The sequence below is a fragment of the Myotis davidii genome, unplaced genomic scaffold (assembly GCF_000327345.1).
Source record: "Myotis davidii unplaced genomic scaffold, ASM32734v1 scaffold376, whole genome shotgun sequence".
Taxonomy (NCBI): Eukaryota; Metazoa; Chordata; class Mammalia; order Chiroptera; family Vespertilionidae; genus Myotis; species Myotis davidii.
The window spans coordinates 2,668,109-2,689,784 of NW_006288121.1; the positions used below are offsets into that span (position 1 = coordinate 2,668,109).

The following is a 21,676-nucleotide window of genomic DNA, read 5'->3' on the forward strand; positions in this document are numbered from 1 at the left end:
ACCTCTTCAATTGCCTGTGATCATTGTGTCTTTCACACCTTAGCAACATTAGCACCCTTGATGGCCTCTTCATGATTTACAACTGTGCTTATCATCCATTTCACCAGCAACAAAAGCAAAAACAAACAAAAAACAACAAAACACACACACACACACACACACACACACACACACAATATTCACAGCACAATTTCCTGAGATGTTAACAACATGAAGTTTAATGGTAAACCAAGTTGCATTCTCTCCTTTCTTTGTGGCCTGAGAGACTTTTTGTCATGCTGATGTATCAGTGTAAAAGGGTTGTTAAGTAGAGAACTAAAGTTTTGTTCCATAATGGAGATATTTTTTTCTGTGAACAACTTGGCGGAGAACCGAATTGTTTGAGATGGGAGACTTTTAAGAACCGAGGTTTGAAAGTATACAGCTAAACATCTATACAAATGCACTATCAACTGCATTTTGCATAACACACTTATAATATTGCCTGCAAACCTCTTGCAATAGCATCATCTGTGGTACTTATTTCAAATTTAGATTTCTGAGGTCCAGTCCCAACTTTGTAATGGAATTTCAATAAATGGGGCCCAAGAATTTGCATTTAAATGAATTTCCTGGTTAACTACTATGAATGAGTATTCTAGATAATTCCATGTATCTTATTTTCTTTTCAACCTTGCAGGGTTAAAAAAAAACACATTGCTACATTCCTTCTTTCAAAAATAATATCAAGTATACAAAATGATCATGTATGAAGAGGTCAGTAGATAGGCTCCCTATGCATTATATTATTTTATTTCAATGAAACATTTAGATACATTTCTATTTACATTTTTTAAATATATATTTATTGATTTCAGAGAGGAAGAGAGAGGGAGAGATAGAAACATCAATGATGAGAGAGAATCATTGATTGGCTGCTTCCTGCATGCTCTCTACTGAGAATGGAGCCCACAACCCCAACATGTGCCCTTGACTAGAATCAAACTTGGGACCCTTCAGTCTGCAGGCCAGTGCTCTACCCACTGAGCAAAACCAGCTAGGGCACTATTTATATTTTTAAGACCTTGTGTGTGTGCCTCACCATCAAGACTAGTTTTTCAACTATGTTTATACTCATGAACTTGTCTGACAAGTGAATAGCTTAAATACAATTAGCATAATTTCAGCAAGAATCTGTTTTCTTCAGTATTCCCATTTTCATAGGATTACCTTAACAAGTAATTTCAGGTGGGTTTTGTGCATACAGGTACCAAAAGAAACATTAATAAAATAAGCTGAAAATTGAGTTATTTTGTTGGATGGGCTTTAAATCTTTAGGGATTTAAAATAATCCAATTTTATTGGTTTCAAAAAGCAACGCACTCACCCACAAATGATAGCCAATCACCTCAGCCTGCACTGAGTTAAACACAAGCTGTGTAAACAAAAACCAACTCTCAGGTGAAAAGAAGCCAAAATCATTACTTACCTACAAGGGCTAGCTGTTTCCATGTTGCTACATTCATGGCAAAACCATAGGGAGGGAATGTCTTTTTGTTTAGAAAAGAATGAGAGTAAAACGGAAACCCTTACTTTTTGAAAAGAGCTGCCACCTCTCAGAAATCGAAGCTGTACATGAGTTACCTAATTATCTGCTGTTCAGCCTGATGACGGAGTGAAGAGAGGTGAACAGCACAAAGACACAGGAGCAGGACTCTGAATAGGGTCCCGTCATCCATGTAAATTGCAAATTAGAGGCCAGCATATGCGACTCAAAACAAATATTAAGATTGACGTGAGCTGCAAAATCAAACAAGCGGACACCACAGAGCCACACAGGAAAGACCACAGGAGCCTGGTCACTAGTCAAATCTTCCAGAATATCGCTGCTTGGCGATAGTCCGCAGGAATGAGGGCTGAAGATGGGCAGCAAGTTCCTGGTTTTCAGCAGCTGGAAGGATGTCTAAACATAGGTGGTATGACAACACGGGTCATTATCCTAAGGTATTCCTTTGTAGTAAACGTGTTTTTGGTTTTTTTTTTATCTGCCTAGCATGTATTTTTTTAAATTGGAAACTGCTCCACCCTCACTCCATGTGATTTGGTGGAGCTATCAAATACAGCCTACTTTCCTGTGACAGGCTATCCAATCAGATATCCCATCCCTTTGGAAATCATCCTATATAATAAAAGTGTAGTATGCAAATTGTCCCCTCAACCCAGAGTTCATCCTGGAGTTCGATCAGGGGGCGGGGCCAGCCAGGGAAAGGGAGGGAGGCCCCAGCTGGCAGCCGGCAGCCACTAGGGAACCTACCAGTGCATGAATTTCATGCACTGGGTCTCTAATGATTAATAAGAAAGCAGACATAAACCAAGCAGGGCCAGAATCATTTGAAGGATCTGAGGCTAGGAGAGACAGAGCTGCTGTCCTTTCCTCTGGAATTAGCTGTTGCAAAGTTGATTTAATTTTAAGAACACCAGCTCTCATCTTGAGACCATTTAAACAGTCTGTCTGGAAGTGAAGTCACAGAAGCCAGCAGAGCCAAGAGGTTGGGAGAGAAGGAGAGTCCTGGTCACACTGTGGAGCCTCTGGATCCAGTCAAGTCTGAAGGTAGCATGACTTTTCCAGTTATGCAAACCAATACATTCTTGTTTTTTATATGCACTAACCTAAGATGGATTTTTCTCACAGAATCTAGGAACTGCTAACTAACAGCCTTTACGTCATCTACAGTGTCAAATCGGCTCTTTATTGCCTCCCATAAGGATTTTAATTCTATTAAAATCTATTGTTGAATTTCTTCCTTATCTCACCCTGTTCACTTTCCTACTCAACTTTTTATTGTTGTTGTTAATCCTTGATATATTTCCCATTGCTTTTCAAAGGGAGTGAAAGGGAGGGAGGGAGGAAGGAAGGGAGGGAGGGAGGAAGGAAAGAAGGAAGGAAGGAAGGAAGGAAGGAAGGAAGCACCCTATCTGGGGCACAAACCTGCATATACTAGGTATGTGCCCTTGACTGGGAATGGAACCCCCTACCCTTTGGTGCCCAAGCAAAAGCTCTATCACTCAGTCACACCAGCCAGGGCAGCTTCTTTTTTAATCTCACTTTGTCTTAGAACCTCAGTTGGTTCTCTCCTTGCAAGCTTTCTAGTTCTGTTTCATAAGGCCACAGCTTTTGCATTTTCCTGTTCATACAGAATGTCCAATGTGCCAGGCACTGTTCTAAATCTTTTACACACATTAACTCATTAAATCCTTGTATCATCTGGGTTAGTTTTGGCCAATAAGAGCCCAATTAGATTTTGAAAACAGAAGTGAAATAGATGCCTCTATTTTCCATGTAAAGCCAGACACGTTGGCAGACAAAGAATTCCCAGTGACTTTGCAGCAAGCTTTTCTTATTTAGACAACAGTCATTTGAGATTCCGCAAAAGGTGAGCCAAACCTCCACCAAAACTGTCCTTACAGTGAAGTTCAAGCACTTGGAGATGTGAACATTGAGCGCTGAGGGTTGTCAGCCAATATGGGAGCCACAGACAGACACTTGCTGGGGCTGAGGGCAGGGTGAGCAGACAGACTACAGAAACCAAATGCAACTGGCCCAGAAACATTCATCTCTTTGCTACTCTGGTGAAGGTTAACATGATTCTTAGTGAGAAGAAACTAGAGAGGATATGTATTTTTTAATTCTGTGGAACACAAGTTGTCATTATCAAAAAATACCTGTATCATCATTATAAATTCTCACATTAGAAAAACTCTCCAGGTATCACCAAAGGGGCACACACACTGGAAAGTCTAGGCTTATTTCTGCCTGGGCATACTGTACTTAAAAATTATTAAATTATAAATATTTTTATAAGATAATGTAAACCTTTTAAGTATAAGTAAATGGAGGATCTGATATTAAATAGGAAAAAAAGAAAAGTTTTCAATCTAAAATAGGAAGCAACATATGGAGTTGTATCTAGAACAGTTTACCATTATTATTATTATTGTCAGTTTATAAGACCATTTTAGAGTTGACTAAGTTTCCTTAGTCGTGGTTATTTTATCATCACCACAATCCTGTGAAGAAGGCAGAACAGATAATACTAACTATTCTGTCTTAGAGATGGACAAAATACTAATACACCTAGTTTGATGCTAAGCCCTAAAGCACTATTATTGTAAGTCACATCAAGGAACCACATAAAGCCGGAAATGTTATCCTAGCATCATTTTTCCTGATTTTTCTTTAAGTTTTTTTCATTTTCTGATGAAATAGAAATTTTGTCTACTGATAAGTTTTTATTAACATTAAGAAACTTACATATATCATTCTTGAAAGGAACATTAAGTCTCTTGCTTCCCCGGCTGAATACGTCTTTCTAATGCACACTGAATTGATTACCAATATGGTGTTTTGGAAAAGTTTACCACTCCAATTTCATGACAAGTCTACACAGACCACATTCCTTATAAAACTTAAAATGGCAGCTTAAAATTTGTTTGCCTTACTTCAGAACTATTGGAGTTTTTGTCTCTGGTAAGATTGATGAGAACTAATAATGTTACTGGGGTTTTCATTACAAGCCCATCTTTAGGGAAAAGCAACAGAATAGAAACCTCCAGTTTCTCTAATTACATTAGAAAAATTTGGCAGGGGTACATCCCTGAAGATACAAAAGGATTTAGATTGCCTCTTTTAAATCATTTTTTTTATTATCATATCAGCAATAAGGGTTCGGGAAGTTTCTGAATACGCCCTTCTGACCTAAATGTTCCTTAGTATAAATTTTATATGGATTTGGACTTGAATGTAGTCTTACTTCTTTAGATTGTTTTGAGTTAACTGTGATAGCACTGCAAATTCCGAAATCACCCTTGAAAACTGAAGGGGGACTGACTAGGACTAACATTTTATGCAGTGGCTCTTCCGCAGAGCCCTTCACATATATCATCTCATGTAATACTTGCAGCCCGAATGAGATAAAGATCATTGCCCCAATTTTAAGATGAGAAAACTGGGAGTTGGAGATGTTAGTAACTTGTCCAAGGCCATGCAAGCAAGTGGCAAAGCAAGCATTTTAGCTCTGATTTGACTCCAGATTCCCTTTCAATTGTATGCTACAGTGGAGGATAGTGAGAAATATGTTTTCCTTGTTTCATGATCACTGATTCTGGGGGTGACAAAGGAGATTAACTGCCCCCAAATGCTCTTCTCCTTGGAACGCTCAGTTATTCAGAGGGGAAAATTTAGTTGGCCGGTCCCACAGGATCCTCTCCCCATCCTCTTCTGCTTACACACATCTACATCTCTAGAGGCAGAAGGAGAGAAAGATTCTGAAACAAAAAGTGTTCCCTGTGAACCGCGGATAAATATTGTAGTAAAAGGTCTGAGTGGAAAGAAGGCAGAAGTTAAAAACATTGAACTATTGTTGTCCCAGTTTCTTGTGTCTCTCTAACAGCTACTCAAACACCGACTTGATTTGGATGGAAAGATAAAAAAAGGTAAGCAAAGATGCCGACTTGCATTGTTTCTAGGTTAATTAGTTGCACATGTGGCAACACATTTGATTTTAAATTAAATCAAGTGATTTATAGGCTTAGTGCGAAGTCACAGACCACGTTAGGAAGGGTAATTCTATTAGTAAATTCTCTGCCAATGGGCGTCATTAGGCTGAAGGAGGCAGGGCTGTCTCTCATGGTGATTCGGTGGCCTCACCAGCTGAACCACAAGGTAGCTGTCCTTGCTCTCCTTGCAGCTTTCCAGACCTGCGTTTAAATTTCATATTGCAAGGACAACAAGTGTATTATTCTAAGTGCCTTGACTCTAGAGGAATAGCAACTACTTCACAGACAGAACACACATATCCTTCTCACTTTAAATCTGAGTAAATAGTCTTAAACACTGTCTAAATCCTATTATATGTACAAACTTTGCATGTAAAGGTTGAGCTGGTTAGGCAGAGGAGTGTAAGTAAATACACGCTTCTCCCATAAGTACACAGTATTGAACGGAGAAAAGGGCTTTATACTCTGTTCCCTCAACCCCTCAATCAAAGACCTTTGAAAAGAAAAGGCAGACTTAAAATAATAACCTCAGTTCTATGATAAGGAACTTCCGTATTTGAATTTCATTGAATTATAGAGTTAGAAGGGCCTCCTGAGGATCCTTGCAGTAAGGCCCCCTCCCCAACCCACCACCACCACCTTCTCCTTTCCTGCAGTGCACTGGAGCTGCTGATCTGAATTCTGATGACAACCTATTTGGTGCCCATTTTAAAAAACTTCATTTAAAATCTTGACCAATAACTAGTGACCTTTAAGAGGGAGGCAGCAGGGCCTAACAGAAAGAGCAAACCCAGGGCTTTGATTCTTTAGTCTCGTTTTTCTCATCTACAAAATGGGGACCGGTACAGGGCTTTTGTGAGAACTGGCCATGATCAAAGTCCTGGCACAGTTCTGCTACACAGCAGTGCTGGCTAAGAGGTAGTTATTATGATTATTATAGTCATTCTGTAAGCAAACTGTCCTTATGAAGCATCCCCTTAAAATGACCTTGCTGGTAATCACAGACATGCAGCTTCTTCATCTCTTATCAATCTCAAACCATCAAGGAAAAGTGCTTTGGCGTTGGCATCTGTTTATACATTTGGATTAAAACATAAAACCTCACTCAGTTTTTACTTAAGCACTGACCTACTGCAATTTAATATCAGACACTCTGCACAGCTGGGGCTCTGGGAGCTCAGAGCTGCAAAGCACCTTTAGTAAGAGAACTAAGTGGTGGGACAGACCCTGTGTGAGATGACAAAGATGTTTCAGGTATTTTTGACAAAAGGGAGTATCTTGACCCAACTAGGACAGACACTTTATCTTAACTGATTCTAACCAATAAGGAACCTGGCAAATAATTTTTATATTCCTTCTAGAAAGCAGAGAATTCATGATGGGGAGATAAATAAGTTTTCTCTGAGATTTCAGGAAGAAATATTTCTTCCAGGCCACCATGAGAGTGGTGGCAACTGAGCAAATGCGTGAAAGCTTTGATGTACCTCCTGACTTAAAACCAAAGAGAGATTTGTTTTCTCTTCCTCTCAGCTTCTGCTTCTAAGCCAGCCATTAGGCATCTATTGATTTCCTATTCTCTGTGGGTCTTTAGTTTGACACGCTGCCCCCACAAGCATTCAAAAGAAACAGGAGTGGGGGACAATCTCGCTAGCATCTGTGAATGAGTCTTCCCGGGACCACTGATTTGCAGCACTCTTTCTCCCAATTCTTCTGCAATCCTAGGCAGGAAACCATGGGAGCTTTGCCATCAAGTCAAGGAATTTCTAAAAATTCTAATAACGCAATAGGTCCAAAGGATCCATGTGTGTCTTGTTCAAAGCAGAATTTCCAATGCCTGCAACGGCCTGGCATTTTAAAGGCATTCCAGGAGGTTTTAATAACTGTTAATGGAATAATTCAGATATCTTTCTTACTGAACACAGAGAGATAAAAAGAAAAGAGAATTTAAAGTCATTTTTTTAAAGGGAGTGTCATAATATTTAAATTTCAACAAAATATCCATTAGCCTCAGGGTGGGTCAACCACAATTTTCCGGAAAGTCGTGGGGAGTGGCTTCCTTACATTACTCTGGTGTTTATTGACCTCCATGGCATGTTTGATCTCAGGTGGCTCCTTCATATGGGTGTAATCTGAGAGTCCTCTGGCAGCAGCATGTTTCTGCTTGTAGGCAATCTTTAAAACAAACAAACAACAACAACACACACACACAATAAACCATTACTCTCATTTACAAGTGCATTAAGTTTTTACCTGTTAAATTTCAGAGTTTTGCTAGGATTTTGTATATTTGAATATCACAATTGTTGGTCAAATTTGCCTGAATCGCTATAACAAGACAATATACATAACATTTTCATTTTAGTGTTTCAACTTAGGCTCTTAATTCTAAATCTTTGTCGCTTATTTCAAAAGTCGTTGACCATAGGCTGAAATCCCAACTCTCGTGCTCAATCAGTTTAAATCTCAGCTACGATTGTGGGAAATCTCTCCCACACCCAAGAACGGTTAGGGTTCTAAATGTTCAAGGTCTGAGTCTTGGGAAAGCAACTGACAAAGTGGGGGAAATGATCAGATATTTAAAAGTGAATTTTTCATTTTTTAGTTAATTGTTATGATTTGATGAAGACCCAGCTATAATATTTAAATGCCTTAACCTGTGGGAGAAAATAGAATGCAGGCAAAAAATCTCAGATATGTCAAGCCCAGTCCTCCGTTAGAGAAAGAAGCATCATACCAACGTACCCATCACCACCAAGTTAACTTTGTTCTGTACTGAGAAGGCATGAGTGTGATTACTTCAGAAGCAAACAAACTCGACAGAAGAGTTAGAAATTAAAGATCTAGAAGACAGCAAACAAATTATGCCCTTACTCTTAGCCTATGCCATTATCCTATTTATTTCCTTCAGAATTTTTAGTTACTATGTTTCCTTTATGTCTTTTCTTTTCTATCTGCTCTTACTAGAACATAAATGTCTGGTTCACTGAAGGCTCAGAACCCCAAATACTGTCTGGCACAAAGTAGACAGCAATAAATATTTGCTAAAGTGAATAAAAAATAAAATGAGTAACTGAATGAATAAGAATAAAACAGGAAATTATTCCAAAGTTAATATTAAATATTTATCAAAGGTTTAAAAATAAAAAATATTAAATGGAATTACAATTACTTAGCCCAAGAGAATAAAGTAGCCTTAAAAAGAAAGATTAGAACAGTGTTAATCAAGAACAAAACAAAATCTAATTTTCAATGAAAAAGAATTAAAGTTAAACTTAGGGAAAATTTTTTTACTCATATGATTTCCTTGAGAGCTATGCCTGTATTGTACACATGTTTTAATATCCTGTGCCAATCACAGTGAATGACAAAGAGTAGAAAGGAAATAAATGTTTAGTGAATGAATAAATTAAGTATTCTCATGAACTTAAACTCCTCATACTTTAATAAACAGAATTAATCACCCATTTGACTTAGATAACATACTTGTCTAGAGGATTAAAGTAATAATTAAATGTTTAAAAAATAAAATCATCAACTATAACCACACAAAGAAAGAAAGAACTATCAGTGTTTAAATACCTTCTCTGCTTCCTCTACGGAGTTTTTCTTGATAACTAATAAGAGAGAACTCAATCTGGGGCATCACAGCCTCTAAATTTTGAAAGCTGTGATAAAAATTTCTTCTTTCAATGAAATTTAACTCTACCTGCCCATAGCCGCATCTATTTGGCCATACAGGTGGAGTCTAGTTCACAAGGCAGAACTTTAAACAGGGCAACATAGCTGTCAATGACTTCCCTTCTTCCAGACTGTCTGTGTGCACTGAAGCGCTGAACCCCTATCCTCAGCCCAAATTCCAATGTAGCCATCTCTTTCTTAAGGTGCCCACATGTTCCAGACCTATCCTCATTAGAATTATCCAACTTAATCCAAACTACCATCTCTCATGTGCTGTATGTGATTAATGCAGCCATAGATCACACTGTTTCCTTTTGATGGTTGTGTTGAGATTCCTGTCAGCACCTTTAAGTCTTGTTCAGTCCCACCCAGCCCTGTCCCCACATCCAATCCTGCATCTCTGGTTGATTACTAGGGCTCACACGCAGCACCTCACCTTAGCCCAGGGATCATTCATCTTGTCAGAGCCTATCCAGTGACTTAATCCATCAGGGAATCTAACTCTGGTAAACATATCTTTACATTTTTCACCAATTAATTATGTTAAACAGGAAACCCATTAAGAACCTTCATCTGGGTTGAGAAAGTCTATTATCTTAATTCCATTATATTCTATATTATATCTTGGGGTAGGGGAAGGGGAAGTTAATGAGGGGCTAAGTCTATTAAGCCAGGAAAAGAAAACTTCTATGAAATATGTTCCTTCTACTTAAATAAAAAGAGCTAGTATATGCCTGTCTCCTTTTTTGCTAGATGCCTGGTTTATTTTGCATCTTAGACTGACTATTACACTTGGGACTTTATAAACATAACCAATACAGCTGATCATTTTGTGGGTTATCATAGAAATGGTGAGTCATCAAACATGGTTTTAAAAAGCACTCTTTGTTAAAAAGAGCCATGTAATTTTCTACTTACAGCATTAAAACAGTCATTTCATTTCATGTATAGCTGCTACTAAGCACCACTTCAGAATTAAAATTAGATCAACTTGGAGGTGGCTGAACTTTCATTTATCATATTAATGTTCATCTTTAAAATAGCTAATGAAAAATTATATCAAGCTAATAAATTTCCTGATGAATTTGATTTTCTAGGATTTGTCATTATTGTGTGGCATTTCCCTAGATTAGCACTTGTTTCCTTCATACCCTGAGAATTAAGATGGCTGTGGTACTTACGGACACCTATTTCACGGAGGATACTTGCGATAGTCTTACATACTTTATATATAAACTAGTGACTCAGTGCATGGATTTGTGCACACTGAAGGGAAATTAATTAGAATAAATATTTTAATATTGCTATTTAATATTTAATATTGCTTCCTCTATAATAGAAATGTCAACCAAATTCACAGTCAACAATGACAGATCGAAACACACATGTCCAATAGGCGCCAGCAAGAGCTTTATATGTATCGCACATGTATGAGTCAACATTTATTTTTAAATTGCCAGTGTGTGTCATATGTACTGGCCGTTCAGTCAGTCAGATGGTCAGATGGACAGATGGATGGTCAGTCACTTAGCCTTTTATATATATAGAGAGAGATGCTTATATAAGTAATCTATTTATATAAAACCCTAATATGCAGAACAGCCAGTGGAATGACTGGTCGCTATGACGCACATTGACCACCTGGTCACCCATACATTGGCCCTGATCACCGGCTAAGCCTAGGGACCCTACCTGTGCCGGAATTTCATGCACCAGACCTCCAGTATGTGTATATTTATCTTACTTATTTGATTACATAGTATATCTTTATATCTCATATATACATATATAAGATGTGCATACATTTCTAACTTACATTATATTTTATAACTATTACATAGGTATATGTTCTTCTAATTGATAGCACAGATATCTCTGATGGTCCTGAAACAGGACCTTGTGGCCACTATAGACAAAAACACAGGCCTCATAAACCCCCTGGAACAGATGCCTGAGGAGCCTGTATTACTTCTGTGATAAGGGATGACTTAGCCTCCGCCTGAAACAGCCCTGGAGAGAAGGATTTCACTGCTTTTTGCCCCAATCCATCCATTTCCAGAAGCTTTCTTTTATGAACTGTGTTTATAACATTTTTAATGATGAATCTATATATATAAAAGGCTAATATGCAAAGTGTCCCCACAGGAGTTCGACCAGGAGACCTGGAGTTTGATCACTCGCTATGACGTGTGCTGATCAACAGGGGGAGGCATGGAATGAAGGAAGGCCCCAGCCGGCAGCCAGCAGCTGGAAGCCAGAAAAGCGATGCCCCAGCCAGCAGCCAGAAGGCCCCGATCGGCCCTGATCGCTGGCCAGGCCTAAGGGCCCTACCTGTGCATGAATTTCATTCATTGAGTCTCTAGTATATAATAAAATAGCTTCTTAAAATCTCCACATCTCTCTTTTTATAAAGGTACATCTTTCTATTAGTCATTTTCTATAAGGAATATTAATCTAGCTAACTTCACTTTATCACTCTAGTTTGGTTTTAAGATACTATTTTGTTCCAGTATCAGAAGTTTCGATTTTTCATTAGAACCCAGAATGCCATTAAATTTCAAATTTGGCTAATACTCTAATTTACACTATTTGGACATAGTAAAAGGTTAGGGTTTTTTTGTTTTGTTTTGTTTTTGCAGACACTGTCAAATCATTTTACTTTCTTGATTGTCTTATTACCAGGTTAGCTTTGAGGACTGCAATTTTAAAAGTAGTAACATTGATGTATGTAAGACTAAAGAAATGTTATTACAATTACATAAAAATCTTTGAACTGGATACCTTATTCAGGGTCTATGTTTTTCCTTATCAACAAGTTCAGGGACTAATTACAACACTGGGTAGTGTTGCTCCTGAAGAGCACAAACCTATCTTTCCCAGGGTGCATGTTCTACTGCAGGATAACACATATTAGCCAAGGACGTGATGAACTATTCTTGAAAAAGCACACACGCCGGATTCCTAAATATACAACATGGATTATTTTTTAAGTTCTGTGTTGCACATATTTGTGTACTATAAATCTACTGATGCTATAAAAGATGAGAAAAGTTGTACATTGCCTAAGTAATAAAGATGTATATTTGAAATGTTACCTTCTCAAGTATAAAAAAATAATTTTTTTCTTTTCCTTCTTTATTAATTATTATTTGTCACATAAGTGTTGTATCATAATTATTTGCTTTTTGAAGTAGCCCATATTATCAGCAAGTGGCTAGGTGACTAGATATGGGCAGCAAAAAAAAAAAAAAGAAAAGAAAAAAAGAGGGCATATTAGTCACAGTCAGCCATGTGAAACTTTAACATCATATATTTTTAGCCTCATGTTGCAGAGCTGAGATTGGCTTACTGCCAAGTTGGGTACACAGTGGACATTTAACTTTGTAATAATGAAGGACTTAAAGAGGTTATGCAAAGGATAACTCTGCTCAGAATTTTTCAAGAGTAATCTATTTTCAGACTATTTAAAAGTTATCTAGGTATCCGCTACTTAAAAGATTCCAGAGAAAAAAGTAAACTTCTTTAGCCCAGCCAGTGTGGCTCAGTGGTTGAGTGTTGACCTATGAGCCAGGAGGTCATCGTTCCTTTCCTGGTCCAGGTTGTGGGCTCAATGGATCTTGCAGGAGGCAGCTGATCAATAAATCTCTCTCATCATTGAGATTCCCTCTCCCTTCCTCTCTGAAATCAATAAAAAATATATATTTTTTAAAAAGAAGTAAATTTGTTTAATAAGAAAAAGAGGAATAGAGATCGTAAGAAAGAGGTGGTACAGTGTGTGGTTAAGAAGTGAGACTCTGGAGCCAGACAGCCCATGTTCATTCTCTAGCTCAGCCATTTATTGACTGTGTAACCTAGGGCAAATTACTTAACTTCTCTGTATTTCAGTTTTCACATCTCCACCATGGGAATATCTCATAGAGTGCTTGTGAGGATTAAATGATACAAATATTTATGAAATGCACAGAACAGTATCTGACATATAGTAAGCACTTCTATGTGTCTACTATTATTTTTAACCTAAAATGTAGCTTGAACAATATAAATTATGTAAAATAAAACATTTCCTTGGAAAGCAGATCAACAAACTGAATAAAAATCAATTTTACAAGTATTTACTGAACATTTCCTATGTGCCAGAGACTGTTCTAAGCACAGAGGTGGAGCAGGAAAAAAGACAGATGAGGTCCCTGCTCTCATATCACTTAAGGAACAAAACAACAGATTAATAAAGTAAAAATAACCAGATTGTGCTATGAAAAACACAAAACAATGAGTGAGAAAGAGGTGAAATACTCTATTTATAAATTCTGCCTTAAGAAATACAACACATTAAATGGATTAAGTATTCCTTATGTGTTGATGTATTATAAAGGGAAAATTACTCCTAAACACCTGTGAATTCAACATGAGTTTACACGTTGACAGTTCTTAAGTTCATCTGCAATGAGCCATCACCAAAATGGCCACTTCCACCTGATGGAGGCTCTTTCTGGTAGCCTGAGGTATTCTAAATAAAAACACAATGAAACTTTCATGTTTTATTCAATACTAGAGGCTCACTGCACAAAATTCGTGAACTGGTAGGGTCCCTAGCAGCTGCCAGCTGCCGCTGCCTGGGCCTCTCTCCCTTCCCCTGGCCGGCCCCACCCCCTGGTTGAACTCCTGGATAACTCCCAGTTGAGGGGACAATTTGCATACTATGCTTTTATTATGTAGGACTAGAGGCCCGGTGCATGGAATTCATGCATGGGTGCGGTCCCTAGGCCTGGCTGGCAATTGAAGCCTGAGTGTCTGGTGTGGAAGGGCAGGTCCCAGCTGACCTCTAGGCCCTGGGCAGCACATGAGCCCCTGGGCCCCCGCGATCCCCCCTCAGCACCTGGGAGCCAGGCGGCAGCCCCACCCCCTGCCACTGTCACTGGTCTCCTTGGGCTGGCACTGCTAGCTCACCTGCTCCACCATCCCGCCATGGTCCCACTCTCATCAGGGATCATAGGTGACAGCAGCACCTCCACTACTGCCTGCTGCCAGCAGCCTGTCGCAGACGCCCACCATGTTCCACACTGCTCCCTCGTGGTCAGCACACGCCATAGCGAGCAGTCGAACTCCCGACTGAGGGGACTATTTGCATTTTAGGCTTTTATTATATAGGACTAGAGGTCCGGTTCACAGATTCATGCACATTAAAAGTAATTTAATTAAAAGGTGGCCAGCAGGGCTGGATTGGGCGAGACAGACCGGACACACCCCAGAACAGTGATGGCGAACCTTTTGAGCTCTGCGTGTCAGCATTTTGAAAAACCCTAACTTAACTCTGGTGCCGTGTCACATATAGAAATTTTTGATATTTGCAACCATAGTAAAACAAAGACTTCTATTTTTGATATTTATTTTATATATTTAAATGCCATTTAACAAAGAAAAATCAACCAAAAAAATGAGGTGACATGCATGTCATAGGTTTGCCATCACTGCCCTAGAGCCAAGCTCCCATGTTCCCTCCCCAGCCAGCCGCACCTGGGGCGGCACCAGATGCGTAGGGCGTCTGTGGAGTGAGCAGGATCCCTCTGGCAGTTGGGGTCCCTCGGCCTGGCCTGCCGGGATCAGGCCAAAACCGGCAGTCCGACATCCCCTGAGGGCTCCCGGAGTGCGAGAGGGCACTCTGCAAAGTTGCTGTGGCTTGGCAACTCCTGCATTGAGCGTCTGCCCCTTGGTGGTCAGTGCACGTCATAGCTACCAACCAGTCGGCCGATAGGCCTGTTGCTCAGCCTTTTATATATATAAATGTGGTACTCAAGATAAACAACTTTTTAAAATGCTAAATAATTTATATTAGGTTATCTGTTTTACCTACATAATTATGTAACAGTTCAGGGAAAGCACACCTTACTCTGAAGCTGTGTGACTTCTCTTGCGAAGACACTGTCAATTGTGGCTGGCATCTGCTTATAGAGAGAATTTGAGAGGTCCGCCTTAGTGGTACCTTTGTATTTTGCCTAGGGAGGGAAAAAATAAAACAAATAAGTAAACATTCTTCTTTTTTACTGTGAATATTAAAAGTGAATAAAAAGAAACTTTCTTCAGAAACAGATTATAAAAATCTGAAGAGCATTTTAATCCTGGGCCTGACAAACATCTTTTTAAGAAAGACAAATACAGTTTACCATGGAGAAAGCTTTAAAACAGACACATAAGAAAAAAATGCCTATGCAAACCCCTGTGCATTTCTAAAAGTAAATCTATTTGTGTTTATTGAGAGTTTCATCTGTTTGATCAGCGAAGAAAAACTGAAGAGCAATGAGACAGTTGAGTTGCTCCAGAAGATACAAGTTGTTATGTCCTCCTGTCTAGAACCTGAATGCAGCCCTCAGTGGCTGTAGCGTCGGCCTGTGGACTGGAGGGTCCTGGGTTTGATTCCAGTCAAGGGCACATGCCCAGGTTGTGGGCTCAATCCCCACTAGGGGGCATGCAAGAGGCAGCCAATCAGTGACTCTCTCATCATTGATGTTTCTCTCTCTCTCTCCCTCTCCCTTCCTCTCTGAAATCAATAAAAATATATTTTTAAAAACATTTTCTATAGAACCTGATTGCAAAGAACAGAGCTCCTTTATTCAAATCTTCTTACCCTCCTACCAAGATAAGGGGGAGGAATCTGTTTGCTTTTTCTTCGCTCACACCTCCAGTCTGCACTGTTCTAAGTGATCTCAGTCACTACTCTTAAAGAGAAACATTCATTCACCAATTCCTCTGGGGAAGATTAGGTTCAAAGTAACACAACAGAATGTCCACATCCATGGCTTTGCTCTACAGTTAACTCCTTCAGGAAAATGAATAACTAAGAACATCAAGAATTCCTTCCTCTCTGAAATCAATAAAAATATTTTTAAAAAGAAAATAATAATTCTATATAAATAGGAAAGGTTTGGAGTCAAAACACAGACACATAATAAAACACATCAACCATAGCCAGTAAAATATGTCAATTTACAAGAGTTAATTGATAGTGCATAGAATTACAAAATTATATATTACCAACATTCAGTGGTGCTTTTGAAAATATTATTCTTCAACTTCAATGCACAGACTTTTATCTATATAAATATAAAAAGAAAACACAAGCCATTTTTGCCAGGTTTTGATCCCTTACCTCAGAAATAAAAGCACCAATATTTTTTACATGGTTCAGCATCGGAGTGTCAGTCACAAATGTACACTTGTCCTTAGATTTTTTATACTCTTCTCTATAATGGATCTAAAAAAGAGAATAATTCACATAAGAGGGAGACAAAAAAAAACAACGTCAGTGCTCTGGTGCCGAACAGAAGAATTAACATGAGAAAGTCCATTTTCTGCAGTAAATACTTAAATGTGGAATGATGCTCAAAATAGCCAAATCAAATAAACTGTTATCCAGAACAGAACTGCAAAATGATGGGCACAATAAAGGAAGCTTTTTCTTTAGATGAACAAGGGTCCGGTTATCGTCAAGGACCACGTGTGTTGAACCCACAATGATGATGATTCCTGCTGCCCAGTTTGTTACTTTTTTTTTTTAAATATAGAAGTGATACCTCATTGGTGCACGATTTTTTTTTTTTAAATATATTTTATTGATTTTTTACAGAGAGGAAGGGAGAGGGACAGAGAGTCAGAAACATCGACGAGAGAGGAACATCGATCAGCTGCCTCCTGCACACTCCCCACCGGAGATGTGCCCGCAACCCAGGCACATGCCCCCGACCGGAATCGAACCTGGGACCCTTCAGTCCGCAGGCCGACGCTCTCTCCACTGAGCCAAACCGGTTTCGGCCAGTTTGTTACTTTTAAGCCACTGGCCTTATCAGTGAAGCCTAGGGTCAAACAGAAATATAGCTGGCTACCTCTAGGTTTAAAACAAGGCATCATCAGGACAGATGAAACCATTTAAGGAGAGGCAGAAATTAAACAAATGAAGATTAGTATTATATTAGCATCATTACCTAGACCCACTGGATTAGAGGAAGGGACTTCAATTATGGTCACCGTGGGTTTCCTGTTACTAATTGATTCCACTCAAAACTTACCCAATTTATGAGCACGATAGGCCTCCCATCCTCCACCCCTTCCTCAACAAAAATAGAACCTGCCCACAAAGTCTGCCACATGGCTGAGATTATTCCAGAACGCCCCCTTGCTGTGAATAAGCAGATGAGCAAGGAAAAGATCAGAGAGGCTTTGCTGAGCGTGCTCATTTCTCCACTTGTACTCACTAGTAAAATGAGTCACTCCTTTTTTTTCTTGGACAGAGGCCAGAATTGCTATTCTGGGGAAAGACCCCACATGGACACACGGGCCCAAAAAAAAGTTAGGAATTATGGAGAAGGACCTAAAATGTAATCCCACTATCACACTAACTGCAGCCCAATCTGAAAACTGGGGAGGCAAAATTTACGACTACTTGAGAGGACGAAGGTATTTGCTAAAAGTTATATCACCCTGTAATAAAGTCATGTTTATCTACACAAGACTATAAATACATAGGCTGAAAAAAAGGTCCCATGGTCTTCCTAATTATAGCCTAAAAGTAAAGTTTAATTCTATATACTCCCTGGTCCTTAAAGGACATGACTAATACTGATGTTACACACAAACATTACATAGGGATTTTACCACATGCAAACCTGATTGGAAGGGCATTATTCGACTGTAACCAGATATGAACATTCTAAGCAATGTTATTTCAAAATACCGTATTTCACTGCTGTGACTTTTAGATATTATACGCCTACCACATTAAACATTTGCTTTATTCATGAAATCAACATTGGAACATATTTATCTTATCTGAGCACTAAATTACTTTTTTTCTTCTTCTCAGAGATTAGCCATAATTTTAGGTCTCTGCAAATCACCCTCCTCAATCACTAGTAATTAAACCGTTAAAGGCAGTATGATAAATAGCAGGCTATTTTGATCATAGGGAGAGGGGGAAAAGTACCCCTGTTATATAATAAGTGTGAGAGAAAATAACCTGTCATTAGGCTTAAGTCTGCCTCATTATTTTTATCTTCCACCACCATCTTTCCCTCTCACATCCACATTCTTCTCTGCAGTGGTATGTGTGAGGGCCTCGGGCTCCCTGATAAGCTCTGACCTGAGCAGAATGTTCAGGAAGGCAGCAGGGATAAGGGTGAAGTAGTTACTTCCCTTGCTATGCAGGCAAATAGTTCAGAATTAAGTGTGGTCTCCATTCCTTACTTTGTCCTTTATTTAAAAGATATAAACACGCACACGCACACACACACACACACACACACACACACACACACTTCTAATTTCCAATGAATTATATAATACTAGAGGCCCAATGCATGAAATTCGTGCAAGGGGCTCGGCCCTCACAGCCCTGGCTTCATCCAGAAGGTCATCCGGAAGGTCGTTCAGCCGTCAGTCTAATTAGCATATTACACTTTTATTATTATAGATGAATAGCAAGAGCATATTGTCTTAACCCCTTCCCCGGCAGAAACGTGTATACACGTTTTCACAAAATGTTCTTTTTCCGTTGGCGACGAGTATACTAAGAAAATATGGTAAAAAAATATGGTTTATAGGAAGACGAGTTACAAACTGTTTTCATAACCAGCATCAAAAATACTATATAGAACCAAAATAAAAATATTAGTCTGAAAAAGAAACGTTTTTAACAAAAAAATTGTTGGGGAAGGGGTTAAACTTTTATATAAAAAGGTCACATATTAGTAGTCTTCCTATTGAAGGAGAAGACAGATGAAACTGCACCAATGAGGGACACAAAATCTTCAGCAAAGTAACAATCACTGAACAGACAGCCATTTCCTAATACAACCATGTATATATTCCTAAGACAAGCATGGCTCTATCTCTTAGGTGGATTGGCTGTCCAACCCTGTCTTTCTGAATAACAGAGCCCAAATGTATTTATGAGAGTAACCAGACCTCTCCCCCAGCCGCAGAGTACAAATTGCTCTAAACCAGGCAGGGTTTCCTCAGTCCCCTTGGCTAGTGATTGACCTGGAAAGGCCAGGTGCCCAGCTCTGGTTCAAGACATTAGTGGAGTCTTCCCAGCAGTGTTCTGGTGTTTCTGGTGTAAAGAAAGAGACTTACTGGCATAGCCCTTTGCCACATAACCCTTCCACCTTTTTCCTTCCCTAGTCACAGGGACGTAGCAACAACAATGGTGTCACAATAAGACCTGAAGCCACCATGCTAATTTTGACAGAGCAGAAGAAAAGGAATCTGAGAAACTAATAGCATCAAATATGCCAAAACTGGACCCCCCTACCTCCAGGCTTCACATGTGAAAAAAATAAATACCCATTTGTTAAATCTCTGTGTCAGAGTTTTCCTGTTACTTGCAACCTTCTGTACTCATAACCAATACAACATCCAAGTTACGTTCTGACTGAGAAAAAAAGGGAAAGTTGATGATTTAATGATCATTAAGATGACCAAAATATTCACTTTCTGCTTTGACCTCACCCATTAGTCCCACCATCTCTCAACCACAATGAGAGTTAAATTACATCAGTAGTGCTCCCTCCTCCTCTCCCAGTTTCTTTCATTTGAGTATGAGATTAGCTAATGGCTGAAAGGGGATGACAGATGTAGAAACATTTGAGGATATTTCCGTTTACAAGCATTCTTAACAAAAGTACCTAGAAAGTCTTTTCACAAATGGAGCCACATTGCTAAATGCAGAAAACACTGGAGGAAAGAACTAGGCTCCACTGCTATTTGTAACGGGTGCTCCCAGCCAAGGCTGCTCTCTCGGTTCTCGAAATACATTCAGAGCTTCCTCTGGGGGGGGAAGCCACAAATCTAATGTTTTCAGCATTGAAAGGACTTGCCCACAACCCAAAGCTCATTTGCCTGGAAACTGCTCTTTCTGCTGCGTTGTAGATTATCACCCTGAAAAGGATTCAACCAAAACACTGAGACAGAGGCTTCATGCAGATGTGGCCAAACTTGCCCTGCAGAGACTCTATGCCTAATTTATAAGAAACATACAAAAGCTCACCTTTACCCTAATATTTTTAAGTCCATGTGACAAAAGGCCTCTAGATCCATGCTTCTGACTGCTCAATCTAGTCAAAAGGTTTGATGTATTCAAGGGATTGAGTAGATAGTTGACCAACAGACTGAATAACAGAGAGGGGCTAAATGAGAAGCATGACTTGATTAACAGGAGAAGAGAAGAGACTGTCTCAGAGGCCAGGTGCTGTCTTCTAGGTTGGGAACTGAGTTATGCAGAAGAAAACCCCACAACATGGGCAGGGAAAGTGCAAGGCAGAAACTAGGGAGGGCAAAGAAAACTTGAAAAATGTGTCATTCTGATCCTCAGGGTGAAGCCGCCTGATCTGGAAAATGGAGAATTCTAAACAGTGCAGGCCTCCCAGGGCTTCTCTAGACCAATCTGATTTACTATATTAATAAATTATCTGGCAAGGACATGATACAGCAAGTCTGCAGGTCTGCTGGTGACCCCAAGCTCTCAGGGAGCGTGAAATGTCAAACTAAAGGAGCTGAAATGGGTAAGCTCACAAAGGGCCATGCCAGAGGGCAGACAGCTACACATGACATTCTTTCCTAGCAAGGTGAAAATCATTCAAACTACTATGAAAAGTTGATGAGCCCTAAGCAGTCAGAAATTAGGGTTGAAACTGGCTGAGAAAGATGTCCTACAAAGGTTGATCAAATAGCTCTCTGTAACCCCAAGTCCAAGATACCCTAACTATCATCATAAAGGGTACATGGAGCAAAAGGAAAGATCGTGCCACCCTGCCCATACTAGTAACCCCAGGCCATCCGTATTTGGACTGCTGTGCACAGATCTGCTTATCACACCCCAATAAACACATTCAAGATCTAGAAGAGGTCCAAAGAGAGACAGTTAGAATGATAATGAAGGCAATATAGAAAGGCTACTGTAGGAAGATAAACCTGTAAAACAACCCATGAAGCAGACTGGCAAGTGGCTCTGGACTTAGCTAGACCTAAGCCTAAATTTTGTCCCCACCCCTAACTAGCCAGGTAGTCTTGGGCTAGACAATCTTGCACCAGCTCTGAACTGAGGCTCATCGAGCCAATAACAGAGTACAATAATGTACGTGGAGTGCCTCGCACAGGGCAAGAGAGGAAGGACATCATGGTGGCCATGACTTGGGAGTAAGACTTTGTTTCAAATCCCACGTCTGTGGCTCACTAGCTATGTGATTTGATCAACAGAATGTAAAGCTGCTTCTTAAAGCTTCAGTATGTAGTACTCTACCAAGCAGGCAAGTAACACACCAAATTGTCTTGGTGACAGAGACTGCAGACAGACTTCCTTCAAACAAACAGAAAGGCTCAGGTAAGTACATGATTCCCCTTTGGGATATAATGAATTAGAAAACAAAACTAAGGGACTTGAAGGTTGGTCTTTAAATTGAATTTGAGGCTAGGGAAA

General features: G+C 39.5%; 1 protein-coding gene across 2 annotated transcripts in view; it reads right to left on the bottom strand.

The window, feature by feature from the left end:
* Positions 1-21,676, bottom strand: part of NEBL (nebulette) — a 370,552-nt gene that overhangs the window by 88,494 nt on the left and 260,382 nt on the right. Inside the window, exons 4-6 of one of the 2 annotated variants that reach the window (XM_015561463.1) lie at positions 16,358-16,462; positions 15,096-15,206; positions 7,597-7,707 (exon numbers count right to left, since the gene is read on the bottom strand). The exons of the other annotated variant lie outside the window; for it this stretch is intronic. Coding sequence (XP_015416949.1) covers positions 7,597-7,707; positions 15,096-15,206; positions 16,358-16,462 — 327 coding nt within the window. The remainder of the gene's footprint in view (positions 1-7,596; positions 7,708-15,095; positions 15,207-16,357; positions 16,463-21,676) is intronic. 2 annotated transcript variants of the gene reach the window in all.